Source organism: Drosophila suzukii, chromosome 2L, assembly GCF_043229965.1.
Source record: "Drosophila suzukii chromosome 2L, CBGP_Dsuzu_IsoJpt1.0, whole genome shotgun sequence".
In the NCBI taxonomy this organism is placed as follows: domain Eukaryota; kingdom Metazoa; phylum Arthropoda; class Insecta; order Diptera; family Drosophilidae; genus Drosophila; species Drosophila suzukii.
The window spans coordinates 23852753-23868728 of record NC_092080.1 but is presented as its reverse complement, the minus strand read 5'-3'; the positions used below and the strand labels follow the sequence as shown (position 1 = coordinate 23868728).

General features: G+C 40.2%; 2 protein-coding genes across 2 annotated transcripts; one reads left to right on the top strand and one right to left on the bottom strand.

Annotated features, from left to right (window-relative positions):
- Window positions 1-942: 942 nt before the first annotated feature.
- LOC108011952 (uncharacterized) lies at window positions 943-1860 on the top strand. The gene is made up of 2 exons (XM_017077205.4): window positions 943-1045; window positions 1111-1860. The coding sequence occupies exons 1-2, from the start codon at window positions 953-955 to the stop codon at window positions 1594-1596; spliced, it is 579 nt and encodes a 192-aa protein (XP_016932694.4). The 5' UTR covers window positions 943-952; the 3' UTR covers window positions 1597-1860.
- Window positions 1861-8610: 6750 nt separating this feature from the next.
- Window positions 8611-10273, bottom strand: LOC108011954 (cylicin-2). The gene is made up of 2 exons (XM_017077206.3): window positions 9884-10273; window positions 8611-9369 (listed from the first exon to the last, which is right to left on the bottom strand). The coding sequence occupies exons 1-2, from the start codon at window positions 10037-10039 to the stop codon at window positions 8677-8679; spliced, it is 849 nt and encodes a 282-aa protein (XP_016932695.3). The 5' UTR covers window positions 10040-10273; the 3' UTR covers window positions 8611-8676.
- Window positions 10274-15976: the final 5703 nt, after the last annotated feature.

Sequence of the window (15976 nt, the reverse complement as noted above, 5' to 3'; positions counted from 1 at the left end):
CTAAATAATTATTTTTGTACATATTTAATTCCTTACATGTATATTGCATGGTGTTAAATCACCTCAATTAAAATGGCAATCAATTAATTATACAAGCTATTAGTTACTATTTAAATGCACTGAAATGCCATTTTAAATTAATCAATTTGTGATAATTGCGCGAGGGTCGCCCAATAAGCTCTCCATTCGCCCAACAATACGGCTTTTGTATGTAATTCAAAAAGCCTTTTTACTGCTATGCCCCTCCGTTTTTTCGATGTTGGGCAAAGAATAAAACTCACTGTGGTGGCAAAAACTTTGATTAAAATTCGCATTGTAAAAAGATATTTACCAATGATTTACAGTTTTTTGCTCCCCTACTTTTTTACCCGTTTTATCCATTCTTCCGTCTGCTGTTGTTCTAGTTAGGATTCGATTTTTGCCTCTTTGTTTTTTGTGCGGAAGCAATCAGTGAGAATGGAAGGGGAAAAGGTTAACACAAGAAGGCTAACCCATGTACAATGTATACAGTTTATTTTGATATACTTCCAAACTGGTTCCGAAAAATAAAGGAAACCCCGCTTTTACCTCGTAGCTGGATACAGATTTGTCAGTATCAAAAGATTATGAAATATAATATCGTTTTTTCTTTTCAGCTATTACCAAGTGATTAATCCTCTGAATCAAATTATTAATAAAAATTAGTATTTTATTTATCTTTATCAGACCTGTAAAATTTGCGTTTTGTAATACTAAATATATTTATAGTAAACTAATTGTTCGATCCACTCCTCTAATCATAGCCCTAATAATAAGCTAATATAAGCTTAATTTGTATTTATCAAGTACCCCAATCCCAAAAACATGTTAACACAATCATTTTATAACGTCGGACATGTTGTTAACCAGCCAGAAATAAATGATATAAATAATGCTTACGTTAGAGCAGATTGAAAACAAAGCCGAAGCTGACATGTTTAAAATGCAGTCATTATATTGCACTGGAATATTTTTTCTGTTCTCTGGTTCTTTGGTGGAGGCAATTTCGGTCGAAGCGAGCAATTTGGTAAGCGGACTTATTTGAAATACTTAACATTTTTGACTGGACGTTGTTGAATATTTAATAAAAAGAGGTCCTGGGACTACACTTTAATATCGGTGTCCATGACGACAGACAATGCGGAGCTGGCCGGCGGCGATACTCGGGTCGACCGCATTGGTCGCGGGGAATACGGACTGAGTGGTACCCTGTATGTCAACGTGGATGTTCCCCAGGACTTGGAGGTGGACGTTACCATCTACCGCAGCACCGACGGCGGTGAGACATACAAGCTCCAGCCGTACTCTATTCCGCGCCAGACTGTCTACAGCGCCGTTAACGATTTCTACAAGAAAATAATCATGCCCAGTGCGGCCAATTGCTCTAACCTTCCCCAGTTCGCGGACACCTTGGAGTTGATCCCCGCCCAGGTGTTTAAGTACGAAAAGTGCCAGGTGGGCACCGAGGGGTTTCCGAAATACTTAGCTGATGGCTGGTACAAAGGCGTCATCGAAACCCATGGGCTGATAGGGGTCGTCTGGACGTGCATCGTCGGGGTCAAGCAGAAATCCTTTTAGAAAAGTCCCTAGATTGGAGGACTATGGGCCTTTATCTCCCATAGGAACAAAATAATACATGCCGATTTTCCTGATTATTGATAAAACTTTGCAAATCTTAATACTTTTATGATCAGGATAAAAATCGGTCCGATTGCATGGACTAATACAGTTAGAGAGGTAAAAATTTATTATTTTTAAGAAATTGTTCTATCTATATTTATATTTATACTGTTTAAGTCACATTTCAAGTCATGAAATCTGCTAGGTTATTAAAACTTCGGATGGCCGAAGTAAGTAAAACTTTTTATATTGGATTTTTACCTTTGGGGGTGTAATCACTTGTTTCGTAGTCAATCTGAGTACTGCAGCACTGTGAACAATTCTGGTAAGTGAGACTGTCAACTCTAGGTGATTGGGGTAACTATAATGTTAAATACTTTTTAAAATTAATAATACTTTTTAAATGGTTTTTTTTCGTAGAAGACTATCTTTTTTGCTCGCCAAGACTATGTATGTACATATAAGTCAGCTGCTCTTAGATTGATTTTGTTCAGTTTTTGGATTGCAGTCAGCAAAAGTGGCAACTACAACATAAACCCGTGCTTACAAAGTAGTCAAACAGTGAAAGCCCGATGTTTCAGATGCGAGAGATGCGGATAAGTCAGGGGCGTTGTGTGGCAGGGGTAGGTAAATTCTGGCTCCCGCTTTTTGCATAACTTATAAATCGATGACGTTGGCAGGCGAGAGCGCATCTCGAGTTGGGACATTTGCATAATAAGGCAGCCAGTGCATGCAGCATACAGCATGAGAATCTGCCTGCGATTCATTCGGAAGTTCTGGGGAGGGGGTTTCTCGGGAACGGGGATCCCCCGCACTGCAGATGTGTGTGAGTGACTGAGTGTTTTGGATTCTGTGTCAAAATGGCGCAGAAAAATGCTCGAGTGGAGCTGACTGCAGAGCGCCAAAGTGGAATGAATTTGCCACATCGAAGCTAAGATATGCACCCCCAGCCACTCGATTCCGAGCCACTTCGCAGTGTTTCTCGGTGTGTGTAAGTGTCCTGGCTAAAATCCTTTCCATGTATATTCGAATTATGGACTAAAATGTGGGCCAAATAAATTATGCATATTTCTCAGACATTCCGTATTTCTCCGGCAACTTTCTAGACCTGAAAAATGCATTTCTGCTTGTTAACTAAAAAACTTTTCTGAACATAGGAAATATATCACCCAACATATTTACAAAAAAATATTACATTGTAAATGTAATTTATGTTTACATATTAAGTAATAAGACATGATACACTTCTGTTAAATTTATTAAAATATTCTACAAATGTTACTTATAAATATTCACATTTTTCAGTTAAACATAGAATAGTTTTATAATAATGTTGAATTTCACTTGTGTCTGCTGTCTGATTTCGATTCTTTTTCCAGCTCTAGGCACCACTAACTTTTGCTCCGAAATCTGCATATCATATATTCCATATAAGTTTATTTTCGGTGGGAGATATTTCGGCTTTTATCTTTCTGTTTCTCCCGTTCTCATTTTATATATGTATGGATAACCGTATACATTAAGTCATAACTTCATTTGGCGGCCATGGGCACTCATTTAGTTTATGTTTGTGCAGCCCGCGTACCGCTGCCCCTCCCATATCTCTTCCCATCTCGATAAATTCATTTGGGGCTTGTTAGGATGGCTCCGAACCGCCAGCTCCACTGGCACCACCCAGCCATTGGCTAATCTTGTTGCGCATTGCCATAATTTTCAATTTACATGCACCCACTGAGTCCTGGCCCCTCTCATTTACCACCCATTTCCCCTCCCCCGAACAGGAGCTATCCGGCAAGTCAGTCCGGGCGTTATATTGGTCACAATAAATTGACTGCAATGGAACGACCGTGTGTGTGTGTCCGTCCTTAGTAGAGTGCGGGTGTATGTGCACTGGAAAAATGTAACTTATTTTTATAAATATAACAGTATGAAAAACGACTTAAATTGTTTTACTTCGCTAATAGCCTTAAAAACAAACAAATAATGTTTTACAATATTAACCCGAATTATGCATATATTTTCGTAGAATAGGTACTCAAAACTTTAATAAACAGACAGATACATATATTGACTGATATAATATTTATCAATTTTATTATTTTCTTATCTAATTGATAACGTGAGATTCTTATCAGCTTTACAAACACTTGCATATGACTTTTTCCGTTCCTCAAGTTAAATTATTTGGGGTATCTATGATAAGAATATCAATTACACTAGTTTACAACCCAAATACCCAAGGATGATGATGGTAGAAAATAAGTAAACAAATTTGTTTAGGAAAAAGTTTTTCTTAAAGATTTTTGTAAGAACATTTTTTGGTATCTCCAAGGTTATATTTATATCTCGAGTTGAAAATTAGTATTTTTTTAACAATTCAGTAACTGTGAGATCCTAAAATCTCGAAAAATTTCCAACAAAAAGTCGAAGCAATTAAAGTAATCGTCCAACCGAACCAAACAAGACATATTTGGACATAGTCATCGGTGGAAGAGATTTTATTTTGATTTCATATACAACAATATTAGGCCGGTAACGTCTTTGCGCCTGAAATGGGAATTTCAGTATAGATCAACGTAGGAGGGTTCATGTTTAATTCCTTAGACAGTACTGTCAAACCATTTCTTTTCGTTTTTGGAAATATCGATAAAAGCTATTAGCATTACGAACACTCATATTTTACACAAGTTTTGGTATATGTATTCTTAATTATTATTATTTATATAATTATTATTTCTTGTTATACGAAAATATGAACAATTTGTTTGGCGTCTGATTTGAGATAAAGAGGTCCAACTCAACCAGGAACTATCATAATCCTTCTTGGGTAATTTATAAAAAATATTTTGTAAGCTAGTGTTATCAGTTTGAAGACATTTAGAATTTGTGTTTCGACTTAATGGCAAGTTATAAAATTAATGAGGAGATGGATTATAAATATTATTGAGTTAAAATGAATTTTGTTAGTGCACTGTGTATCGTGCGTCGTTGTCCTTTATTTCCATTCGCTTGATTATGACCTGCAGTTACCACACCACGACACCACCCTTCCCCTTCAGACGCCCCCACCCTCCCCCTCTTCACTGCAGTTGCATTAGGCGCTGACGTCACCACCGACCCCTCCCGACCCCTCCCCTCACCTCACCAGCCCACCGATGCGGAGTGCAACATTTCGATTTGCGCCATCATCGTGGGCATCGTGTCCTTTGTCCCGGCGAGCCTAATCATTGACACATTCATTGATGCATCCGAGCGCATTCTGGCATATTTACGAGCTGTCCTAATTGCCCCCAAGCAGATGCATCGCCCCAGCCATTTTAGGCCCAAATGACGCCAACCCATTGAGTCCTTGGCTCTAATGGTCAATGTTCTTGCTCTTTTGGCGGTCTCCCTAATGTGGACCTCATTTATGTTTATTTTCAAAAACAGAATGAAGTTCCTGAATGGACTTGTAATGGCATTGTTAAAAGGTAAGTCTATTCTTACTTGGGTGCATCTTCAAAATTATATGGTGTTGATAAAACTTAGATATGACTAAATTCAACTTCGTTATTCTTAGTTAGAGATGATTGAAAATATTTTGTGTATTCTAACTGTAATCATAAACTTTAAAATCTGATAACTCTACAAAACTGTAAATGTAGAAACCTGGGATTTTCCTTAATTGGTTAATTCCTCTGGCACTTCACCACAGCAAACAAACCTAAGACTAAGCGATAGCAAAGGAATCAAGAAAACAACATGGAAAAACTGAGACTACCAAGGACCAACAGTCAAGGGAGAAGAAGTTGTTGATCCTCATAAACAATAAACTTTTCCACATACCCACTCACATGGGGGGTTGAAACTAATTTGGAAGAGCGCTGAAAATCCCTTAAAACTGCTGCACCATCTGTAAGCTTGCCTAACATTGCAAATACTGAAACGCATGATGGGACTATTTACGTATATATCAAAAAAAGTAATCTAAGAGTTAATCTTAATTTTAAATTATCAATTTCAATACAATAATTTATTAACTTTTATCCTCAAGATTGGATTGTGCGTTTATCGTCTGACGGATCTAAAAAGATGTTTAACTTTTGTTATTTTTCTTCAAAGGAATACTATTCTTTGTGTGGGATCTCTGGCCCCACAGTTCTTTCTAACTTATAATTATTATTATTTGTATATATTAATTTATGGTATCTTAAATTTTCGAACCACAACTAGTTCTCAAACTGAGACCATAAACCGAAATTGGAGAGCTTCTCGCCATCTTCCCACTCCTCCAAATGGCTCCCCAGCGTGCGTGTGTGTGTGTGTTCGGGGTGGCACTTACCCTCTGACCCCTGGAAACCCCTCGTACCCGCCTCTGGCCAACTTCATCAGCGCTCACATTTCCAGCCCCTCGTGCTGGGGAAACTGTGCAACTTGTGTGTTGCGCATTTCAACTTAACTGAATTATTAGCCGACTTGTGTGAATTATGATCTCTTAGTGCTGATACACCAGGCCACACGGCAGCGCCTGGTTTGCCCCCCTTCTCAGCACCCCGGCGCCCCCATGTGAAATGCACCCCCTCAAGCCGCCGCCACTGTTGCACTCTCAGCCACTTTCGTTAATGCATTTGCCCAGTGGCCATGTGGGATTCTTGTTGCTCCTGCTCCTGCCACATTTGTTGTTGCTGCTCAGGCAATTTTCCAAAAACAATAACAGGAACAGCAAATACGCACACATGCACAGAGAAAAAAGTATGTACATAACATCTTGTATATGTATTTTTTAAAAATTTCCTTGTTGGATTTTTAGGAGCCTAAAGAATAATATTTGAAATCAAATTAATTTTTAATTATTTATTTAACATTTTAAAGCTAGTATATAATACTGAAATTAATATTTTAAGGAAATTATGTTTGATATCTGACAAATTGTAGGATCTGGGAATTAAATTTATTTTAAAAGACCCATGTGGAATTTTGTCTGTCAATTAATGCTTTATCAATGGGATATTTTTTTTTTGCATATGCTTACACAATTTACAATTAAAATAAGTTTCTAAAAAATAAAAGTTACTAATAAAAATACTTATATTTATTGTAGGATATATTTATTGAGCAGACATTGTTTTTCTCCGTGTAACTACAGTTTTGCGTATTTCAACTGTTGACTGTTCACCTTGCAGTTGCAACTCACACAAAACCCAAAAAGACGAAGGCTGAGCCAGACAAAAACTTGTTTTTGAGCCCCACGCTAAGCTTGCCTCGGTCTGGGCCCAAGCTTTTGTTATATTCATACTGTTGTTATTGGTCTTTGCAATTGTTGTGGGGCATTGCAGGATCCAGATCCCTACGGATCTGGCATACATTTTTTTGTATGCTGCTTCCCACAGATTGCAGCATAACTCATCCCTGGAAAACAGGGGAAGCCCCGAAAAGAATGAGCCAGAAAGTATGCTTATGAGGGACGAAGATGGAAGTACCCTTGAGCTCCTAGGGCAAACATTGACTTAAATGTAATATTTTAAAGTTGTTTATTAAAGGTTAAGCTGTTTTTAACTGATTTTAGTGAAGAGGTCTTTGAAATAAGTTTAAGTTTAAGTTAAAGTTACCGATTATTAAAAATATATTATTTAACACTGGTTTTTCTGCTAAAAGGTTTTTATCCTTTCTCCTTTCTTTTAACCATATAGTATATAGGTATTTATATATATTATATTTATGTTAAAGGTAAAATGCAATGAGTAAACGGGGCTGCAATGGTATATTTCGTAAATTATTATTAATATTCAACAGCATATTTCTTTCATGAACTAAATATTAGTAGTATTATTCAAACAAATAGTAGAATTCATACCTGCTAAATAACCCAGCCATTCAAAATTCAAATCAAAGATACGCATTGAATATTTGGTTGAACTCGCCCCGAGAGGGCATCGTCAAACGCTTTTAGGCCCAGACGAACTTTACTTAACCCCGACCTCCATGGTCCTGCAGACCTTAGTCCCTCGGCCACCATCCATTCTCCAGTCGGTTGAAAATGATTTATGACGCTGGTCGTAGGGATTAGCATATGAAACCAAACAGAGCCGGTTGTCCTGGCCAGCTCCTTGCCGCCTTACCACTCCCCTGCGGCTGCTCCGACTAAGCCAGTTTCCGTTTGTTTGCTTAGGCTAGAAAATGGACAAGATTTGGGCTAAAATCGAACCGGAAATGGCTTAAGCAAACACAGACACACGCCGGCATGCATATATGTGGGCTAAAGTGTGCAAATCTCAGTTCTGCTGTGTGTGTGAGTGTTGCGACAGGAAGGCAAGTAAGGGAGTGACCTGCAGTATGCGTAATTAACCTTTGACACGGACGGGTTGGTCTGCCCTTCGTGCTGCTGCCCTTCGCCTACCTCTTTCTGGCATATTCATATTTCACTTACCGTTTGGCAATTAGTTCATTGCAGGTGTGTACGAAAGGGACGGGCCAAGCATCGCCAATTGATCTCTGAACCCTGGGCCAAAGATGGCTACGATTTCCCTCCTAATTATGTTTTCTTTAATCTGCCTGATGAGCTTGTGTGCGAGTGGGCGGGATATATGTCCTGCGTAATCTCTTTCCAGCCAGATACATGAATATTAGGAGCTTTCCGGCCGTAATTTAAAGATAACTATGACAAGTCCTCAAAAGACATTTTGTGTTCATTATACATGTTAAGCTATATGGGACATGTGCGTCATTTTTGGTGACCTGAATAGGCCTTGAATGCGATTACACCATAGAGTACTTGTCAAACATTATAACCAAGGGGACATGAGCTATTGCAAGTACATCGAGGGGAAGTTTGGATTGAATAAAATTTTGATCTGTATGGAATATTTAAGGGCATTATCTAATTTTAAACGTATATAAAACTGTGACCTCAATTGTTTGTGATACTAAAATGTCCTAATCCAGTTCGAGGGTTAAATCAGAAAGCAAGTACGATGTTTTTACTGGGTCTGAATTATCTGTTTTTAGTGCCTATAAAATACAATACAAATTAGGGAAATCGCAGGGATGTCGACTCTATGTTTAGTGATGTCCATGATCGTGCTCGCTGCTCTGTTTGTGGGACTTGTGCCACTTCTTCTTGTGTTCCTCGCCGCCCTTTTTGCCGTGTTCCTTTTTGTGGCCCCACTTCTTGGCCTCTTCGTGCTTCTTCTTGTGACCCTTGTGACCCTTCTTTTTGTGGCCCTTCTTGCTGTGGCCCTTCTTGCCGTAGTGCTCCTCGTGCCCGCCCTTTTTGTGGTGACCTTTCTTGAAGCTGCCGCCCTTCTTGTGCTTCTTGGACTCCTCGAACCCTCCGTGCTTCTCCTCCCCGCCCTCGTTGTGATCCTCGTCGTAGAACTTCTTTTCCTTCTTGTTCTCGTCCAACTTGTGGACGTTGTGCTTGCCCTTGATGGAGTGCCCCTTCTTGTAGGAGCCGTGGTCCTCGAACTCGCTGCCCTTCTCGCCCTTGGAGCCCTTCTTCTTCTTCTTGTGGTGCGACTCGGAGTGCTTGTGCTTCTTCTCGTGACCCTCCTCCTCGCCGTGCTCCCCCTTCTTGCCCTCCTTGTCGTGGTGACCCTTCTCGCCCTTCTCGGAGTGCTCGTCGTGCTTGTGACCCTTCTTGCTCTTCCCGCCTTTCTTGTGGAAGTGCTCGCTGTGGTGCTCCTCGCCGGACTCCTCCTCGCCGCCCTCGGAGTGCTCCTCGTGCTTCGTGGCGGCCACCAGCTGATCGGGTTCCTAAATGGGTTGGATGGATAAGATTCGTACCAAAAGAGTTGTAGCTATTTAAACAAAACTTGAATCCGACATGGCGTATACTTAATATTATTATTCTAGCTTGTCATAAGTGTATTCGAAGAATGAAAGTTATTCAACAATTTTAACTTTAACTCCTTTTAAAAACACTTTCCCCTTGTACTTTAATAATACATACTATATATACACAATGCACACACAACACTAGATCTTTAAGTCATTGACAGTAAGATATTAAAAGTTTTTTTGAGAATCCTGTTACTAAGAGTTTTCTTTTAAACAAAAGTACTAGTACACAGAAAAAATAAGATATGATGATAATTTTGTTAAAATTCAATACTTTGATGTATGATATGATGTGTTTGTCCTCTGGCTTTTTGCTGTCTATTTTCTTTTTAAATATCGATGTCACTCTTTTACCCAGAGTCATTTTATGCTCTGTTCTCTCTATTTTTGTGACAAAGCAAACTGTGGCTGGAAGTGACAGATTTGTTACCTGCTCCTGTTTCTGCTCGAAGTACGGCTGAAAGTCCTCAAAGTCCTGGCCGAGCAGCGCCGAACTTATGGCCATGGCCCTGTCCGGCGTTGAGTGCAGGGCCAAAGCCCTGGCCAGAAGCCCCAGCAGCGTTATCACTTGCCAAGCCGGCCACATCGCTGATGCCACTGATGCCACTGCTGCTCCTGTTATCCTTGTTATCCTGCGTCCTGGGTGGCTGCTGCCTCCGAATTCCTCTGTGTCTCTGGTGCGGCTGCCACGCCCGCTTATCGCCGTCTGCTGGACTCGCCTCGAGCCGCCGGATCTTTTTATCCACACTCTCCTCGCCTGCCCCAGATTGCGGCTGATTTGCCAACTTTGCTGCCCGCTTTTTGCACCCCTTTTGTGGGTTTCGTTTCGGTATATTGCGTTAGATGGGAGGTACTGCAAAGGTATATATGGTGGCTAATACTTTAAGTTTATCATATTTTTCTCTCTTGAGCTTTCTTGCTATACAGAAATATTGTGTTAAATTAAATTTACATCACCAAACGTGATTTTTATAGGGTCTCTGAGGCGAATATTTTGCTAATATATTAATCGGCCTCATGAGTAAAAAGCTTAGTTTTAAGAATTAGGATTTTTCATATTTATTTTTAAGATAGGTAAGATACCTTTACCTTATATATACCTTATTAGTTTCCCAAATTATGAACTAAGGGAATATGACAACAAATAATGATATGGAATAAGGAATAAGTATTTATGCTGTATTAAAAAATCATTGTGTAAATACAACCACTCAATTTATATTTATAAAATAGGTCACTAAAAAGCATAACTATTTACAAGAACTTTAAATGTTTTGTTAATAATTTTTGGTAAACTATAAGCTCGATCATAACACTTAGCTATTAATGAGTCATGTTACAATTACATAGGGTGTCAAATGGTCCAGATATTTTTAGACCTTTCTTACCCTTTTTTCCCCATCGTTATTTGGTTTTTGTTTGGTTGTTTTCAATGTTTCTTTTGTCTTTAAGTGCATAACGTTGTTCCCGACAGAAAAACCCTTCGAACTGGCCAACTTCTTGCGGTTTGGGAGCTCTTTCTTGCCACAGTTGGCGCTGTTGGCCAAAACAAGCGACTTTTGTTACGCTGCACATTGCAAAACCGAAGCAGTGGTTGTTGTCATTGGAAATTACCAGGCCAGAAGACCAAATCGAATGCCCAAGTGGCCCAGTGGATCTTATTGTCTTCCGATTGGTTGAGTTCGACGGCAGTCGCATGATGGATTTGCTACAAGGCTACGCCCCCTCCCCAATTACCCATCAATCATGGGCTTTGCTGTTTGCCGGCTTGATTTTCAACTTAATTAATAATTTATTGGCCACTTGTGAGTGTCTTGTATGCAGTTGATTGATAACAACAAATGGGGTTTGACCACAAAGTCGGACGGAGAAGGGTCTGCGATAAGAAGCTGTTTTAGTGGGCGATGTTCGGACCAGACGTGTCAATAAATGTGGAGTTGCCGGTCTCCAAGAAGCTAATTACTTAATTTAACAAATATGACATGCAAATGACAGTGATGTAGGAAACGGATTTATCGTTTAGTATTTCGTACTTGACTTGACTTAATTAACTAATTGAATTAATTTATTCCCGTTCGTCTTGATGTTTTTAACCAAACTTAAGCTAACCCCTTTACAACATTTTTACCTTAAGATGTTTTCGCTTTCTAGACCCTCATCATCATTTATTAAGTTTCCGCCACATTTTTCCGTACCTATAGGAGTTTTTTTATATTTACAGGGTAAGTAATTTTATTTCCTTTAAACTATCTGCAAGAAATACATTTTATTGTAATACATTTTGTTCGGGCATCGCCCGTTTTTCCAATATTTTTAAGGCGCTCCAAGGCTCTTCCCCATTTATTAGTTGACCTACTTCTTGGTGCTCTTAACTACTCCTCCCAGCGGCATATTTCGGGGACTACGCCCCTGACCACTTCCGGAGTCACGTCGACGCCTCTTGGTATTTATGCGCCCGGTGCGTCGCATAAAGCTGCCGGGTGGCGTTATAAATACACGTCTTTAAGTTATTTCTGCCGCCCCTCGCCTCTCCGCTCGGCACCTCTTAATCCTCTTTTTGCGACTCTGTTTATCCATCGCTTTTTGGCCATTTCTCTTGGCCTCATCTTGGGGCCCGACCTGGTCGCAGGAAATGCATTTTAAATGTCGGCGGCGGCATAAATAAACCGTTAATGTTAACGCGGAGTGCAGGGAAATAGGAGGGGGGTACGGTCATGGGTGGGCGGTGGCAGGAAGGGGGGTGCGTTGCCTTAATTTATGAGCCGCGGCAACAAGGACAAACGAGGAATTTCGTTCGATTTCGCATTTCCATTCCATTCGATTCGATTTCGGGGAAAATTCCTTCGCGCCCGCCTGCTGGCAAAAGTTTGACAGCCACTTGGCACCTTCGGAACTTTTTCCTACCGCCCGTCGAATCTGCCCAGCCCACCATCCGTATCCGGTTTTTGTGCTCCTGCTACTCCAAACTGTCCCCAGTTCCCCGGCTGCTTTCGCATTCACACAAAGTTCAGTAGTTGGCCAAAAGTCACTTGGCATGCATATAAATTGTCAGCCATTAAATTTGCATTGACATTTTGGCCGTGTTTTTTAACCCACCGCCGCCCAGCAAAGGCATCCGGACCCCTTCCCGCCCAGAACCCCCTCCCCCCGGATTTAGCCGGGTGATTTATCTATGCACTCTTTGATTGCATGGAGCTGCGAGCATTGGGGGCAAATTCTCGACGACTCGACGAGTTTTGTTTGCCATGTTTTGGTGCTTGTTTTTATTGAATTTCCTGAATTAATTTGCCAACATCAGGCTGCATATATACAAAAAACTAAACAAAAAGTGGCTGCGATGGGTACGATGCGACAAATGCCCTTACAGCAACATGGGATGTTCGGAAGGGATTGACATTTAACCATCAGTTCTTTAAAAGCAGTATTCCAAGTTATATTGTGATCATAAATATAAATTAAATATTATTAAATATACTTTATTTCCAATTTTTAAATTGTGTAACAATCTAATTATTGTTATAAATCTTACAAATTATAAAAATATGTTCAATCTATTGTAAGTTTCAATTCATGTTATAAGCGACCTGAGAAAGTGTATCAAAAACTATTGGGGGACGTCGGAAAAAATACCAAGAGGGCGAAAAAAAGTATGTGGAACGTTGATTAAACTTGGCTTGGCATTGACATGAGTCGAGGAGTTGCATCCACTCCACAGATTCAATCCGGACCAGGATATCTTTTCAGGTTGGTCCGGCAATTAGCCTAATACCCAAGGACCTGGTGGCCTTCTCGCTTGGCTTTTAGCCATATTGAGTCGACCAGCAGTCGTCTCCCCATGTGTCCCAATCATAATCAAAAAGGTTTACCCACAACCACCACTCGAATTTTTTCTTCGGGATTTATGTAATCACATCGGATGGGAGCTTGGTCAAGAGGCATTGACTAAAGGCTTAATTGTGACTATATGTGTGTGAGATCCCCATGAAAAGAAATCTCGAAATCTTTACCAGGTAATCATTTGCCGGGACATTTCTTAGTAATTCATTCGATTTGGGGCAAAAACTTCTGGCCTAATTTGGGGGACGGTTTTTGTAGAGGGTTCATGAATAAGAAAGACATAATCGACGGATGCTGCTGCAGTGGAGATGAGAAATGTGGGCAAAGGTAAAGGCAAAGTTAGGGAAGGAACCAAGCTATTAGTTATTAAATTGTATCAACGCTTATTTCTTCACTTAAATTTTACTGAAAATTAGATTTAGGAACTCTAGGTTTCGTGCAAAAGACGATGCTCTGTCATTTGCATCTGCATTTAATTTTTCGTGTGAACTAAATTTCCATCGCTTCACTTCCTTCCACCTTGCTGCCTCAAAAACTGACAGGTGCCTGGGGTCAACTAGCCGAAGGTGAAAGCATTTCCGGTAAACGTTATTTACCTGCAGGCGCTTTCAGATGCTTTGCACCAAAGCCGCAGCCCTTGTCGCCTTTTCCAGCTCCCTCGAGACGTTTAGGGGTGGGGTCTTTAGTTCGCCACGTTTATTTATTGCAACGTTTTGACAAGCTTTAAAATATCCCAGCTAAACTTTGATCGCACTGGCGATGGGGAAAATCTGAAAAACTCCAATGAAACAGCTCCTTGTGCAGTGAGCGCAAAATATTTTAAAAAGATATCGCAGTTAGGAAAACAGTCGACTTGTGGTTGGGGGTGTGACAGAAAGGTTTGAGAGTCATCTACAATTTATGGCATTGCCTACTTTTTGGCAACTCATTTAATCTTGAAATACTTGTCAAACTGTTTTACAACAAATAAAATAAAATATTTATGGGGGTGACACAGAAATATCTTTGGGCGGGATTCGGTTGAAACTTGTATTGATGTTACTTAAGTTACACCCCAATTTTGCCGGAAAGATTTCAGTGTCAATCCCGATAAAAACTTTTTATTAACGACACTTAGAATTGCGTTGTTTGTGATCAGGTATATCTATAAATGTTGTAAGCCTCTTAGAGTCACTTTTTAGTGCTTGTCTTGAAAACATCTTTAAGTCTATATAAACTCTTATTAAAAAACTAACTTTAAAACATATAAGAATAAAACATAATATATAGAATAACTCTTGAATTATATTGAACAATTAAATCATTAATCTAATTGTTGAATTAAGAACTTTTGAGTCCATTTCTTCGTTGTTAAAGCAAATTTAAAAATGTAACTAAGACTGATGCATTTTCATCTCCAGTAATAATAAAAAGGGCATTTAAAAAATTTAATTTAAATATGTAGTCATAAAAAGTTATCCTAATATCTCTATAACTAATTCTAAAATATTACCTTTAAAATGGAAAGATACCTTCCGATCATAATCAACATTAGGGATACATACATTTAAAATTAAAAAATTCTTAGTTTCTCATTTAAATAGTGCTTCGATACTTATTTCCTAAGATATTACACCACTTCAAAGTGTAATAAGTTTCGAAAATATGTTTTTGAAGTGTAAACATCCCGCTGGCACGTGCTGGCTTTGGCTGAGCCCGAGTTGCACCTGGCTGAGGTATTCTTCTGGCGGATGCTGCTGCTCCTTGCAGCAAATGCAGCGTGATAGTCGCGGCTTTTTCACTCAGCTCGCACATACACCTGCAAAACCTGTATTGAAATGTGGGTCGCGGGGTGGATGGAAGGGGGTGGTAGGGGATGAGGGGGAGGGACTTCACCTCAGCGCAGCATTTCAAAATTCAATAAAAACCCTTTGTTTTCGCTACGCGCGCATTGAAAACTTTGAGCCAAGGTTTGTTGGCTTTCCATCGGGCTACATGACTTAACCCCCCAAAACCCCCTTCAACCACGCCCCTGCTTGCGGTACATTTTGCACGTACGCTGCATTTTTACGCTTCGCATTTTTAGCAACAATTTCACCTTCAGTCTCTGCGGCTGATGCTGCTTCTTCCAGTCCCATGTGTGCGGGGGCGTGGGGGCTTGGGGGCGTGGCATGTGTCTGTACAATTTTAAATGATTTGCTGGGGGCGGGGTCTGTTGTGTGGTTGTTGCTACGGCGTGAGTTTTCATTAAGACCGAAAACCGAATCTTTGCCCAGGGAAAAACGAGATTCTGCGGCTTGGCTTTAAGTCAAGGTGGAAATGGCATCCTCGCAGATCGATAAGTGAAGTTGAAAGCAGCAAAACTTGCGGAATAAAGCTAATTAATTCACATTGGCGAGGCGGGGGAGGCGACCACTGTGGCGTATGAGCAATCTGTCTGTCTGCCGGCGGTTTCCATGGCCAGGTGTCAGGGCGGGCAACTTTTGCACCTTTTACCCTCATTGCCGTGTTGCTGCTGCCACATACCTGGAAATACTTTGTTGTTTTACAGCTGAAAGGCGGGCTGATCCAGCACATTAAAGGGATTTTGGTGCTTTGCTCTTCAAGGCGAAAGTTTTTACGTAATTTGGCCAAATCAGAGGGTTTCTGTGTGTCGTTTGGCTGTCAGATTTGGCAAAATGATATTGAAATATGAGGTGTTTATGCT

Coding starts and splice junctions, on each gene's coding strand:
- LOC108011952 (XM_017077205.4), top strand. CDS start 953: ATGTTTAAAATGCAGTCATTATATTGCACTGGAATATTTTTTCTGTTC. Junction 1,046..1,110: donor CGGTCGAAGCGAGCAATTTG/GTAAGCGGACTT, acceptor TTTAATAAAAAG/AGGTCCTGGGACTACACTTT.
- LOC108011954 (XM_017077206.3), bottom strand. CDS start 10,039: ATGTGGCCGGCTTGGCAAGTGATAACGCTGCTGGGGCTTCTGGCCAGG. Junction 9,370..9,883: donor TCGAGCAGAAACAGGAGCAG/GTAACAAATCTG, acceptor CAACCCATTTAG/GAACCCGATCAGCTGGTGGC.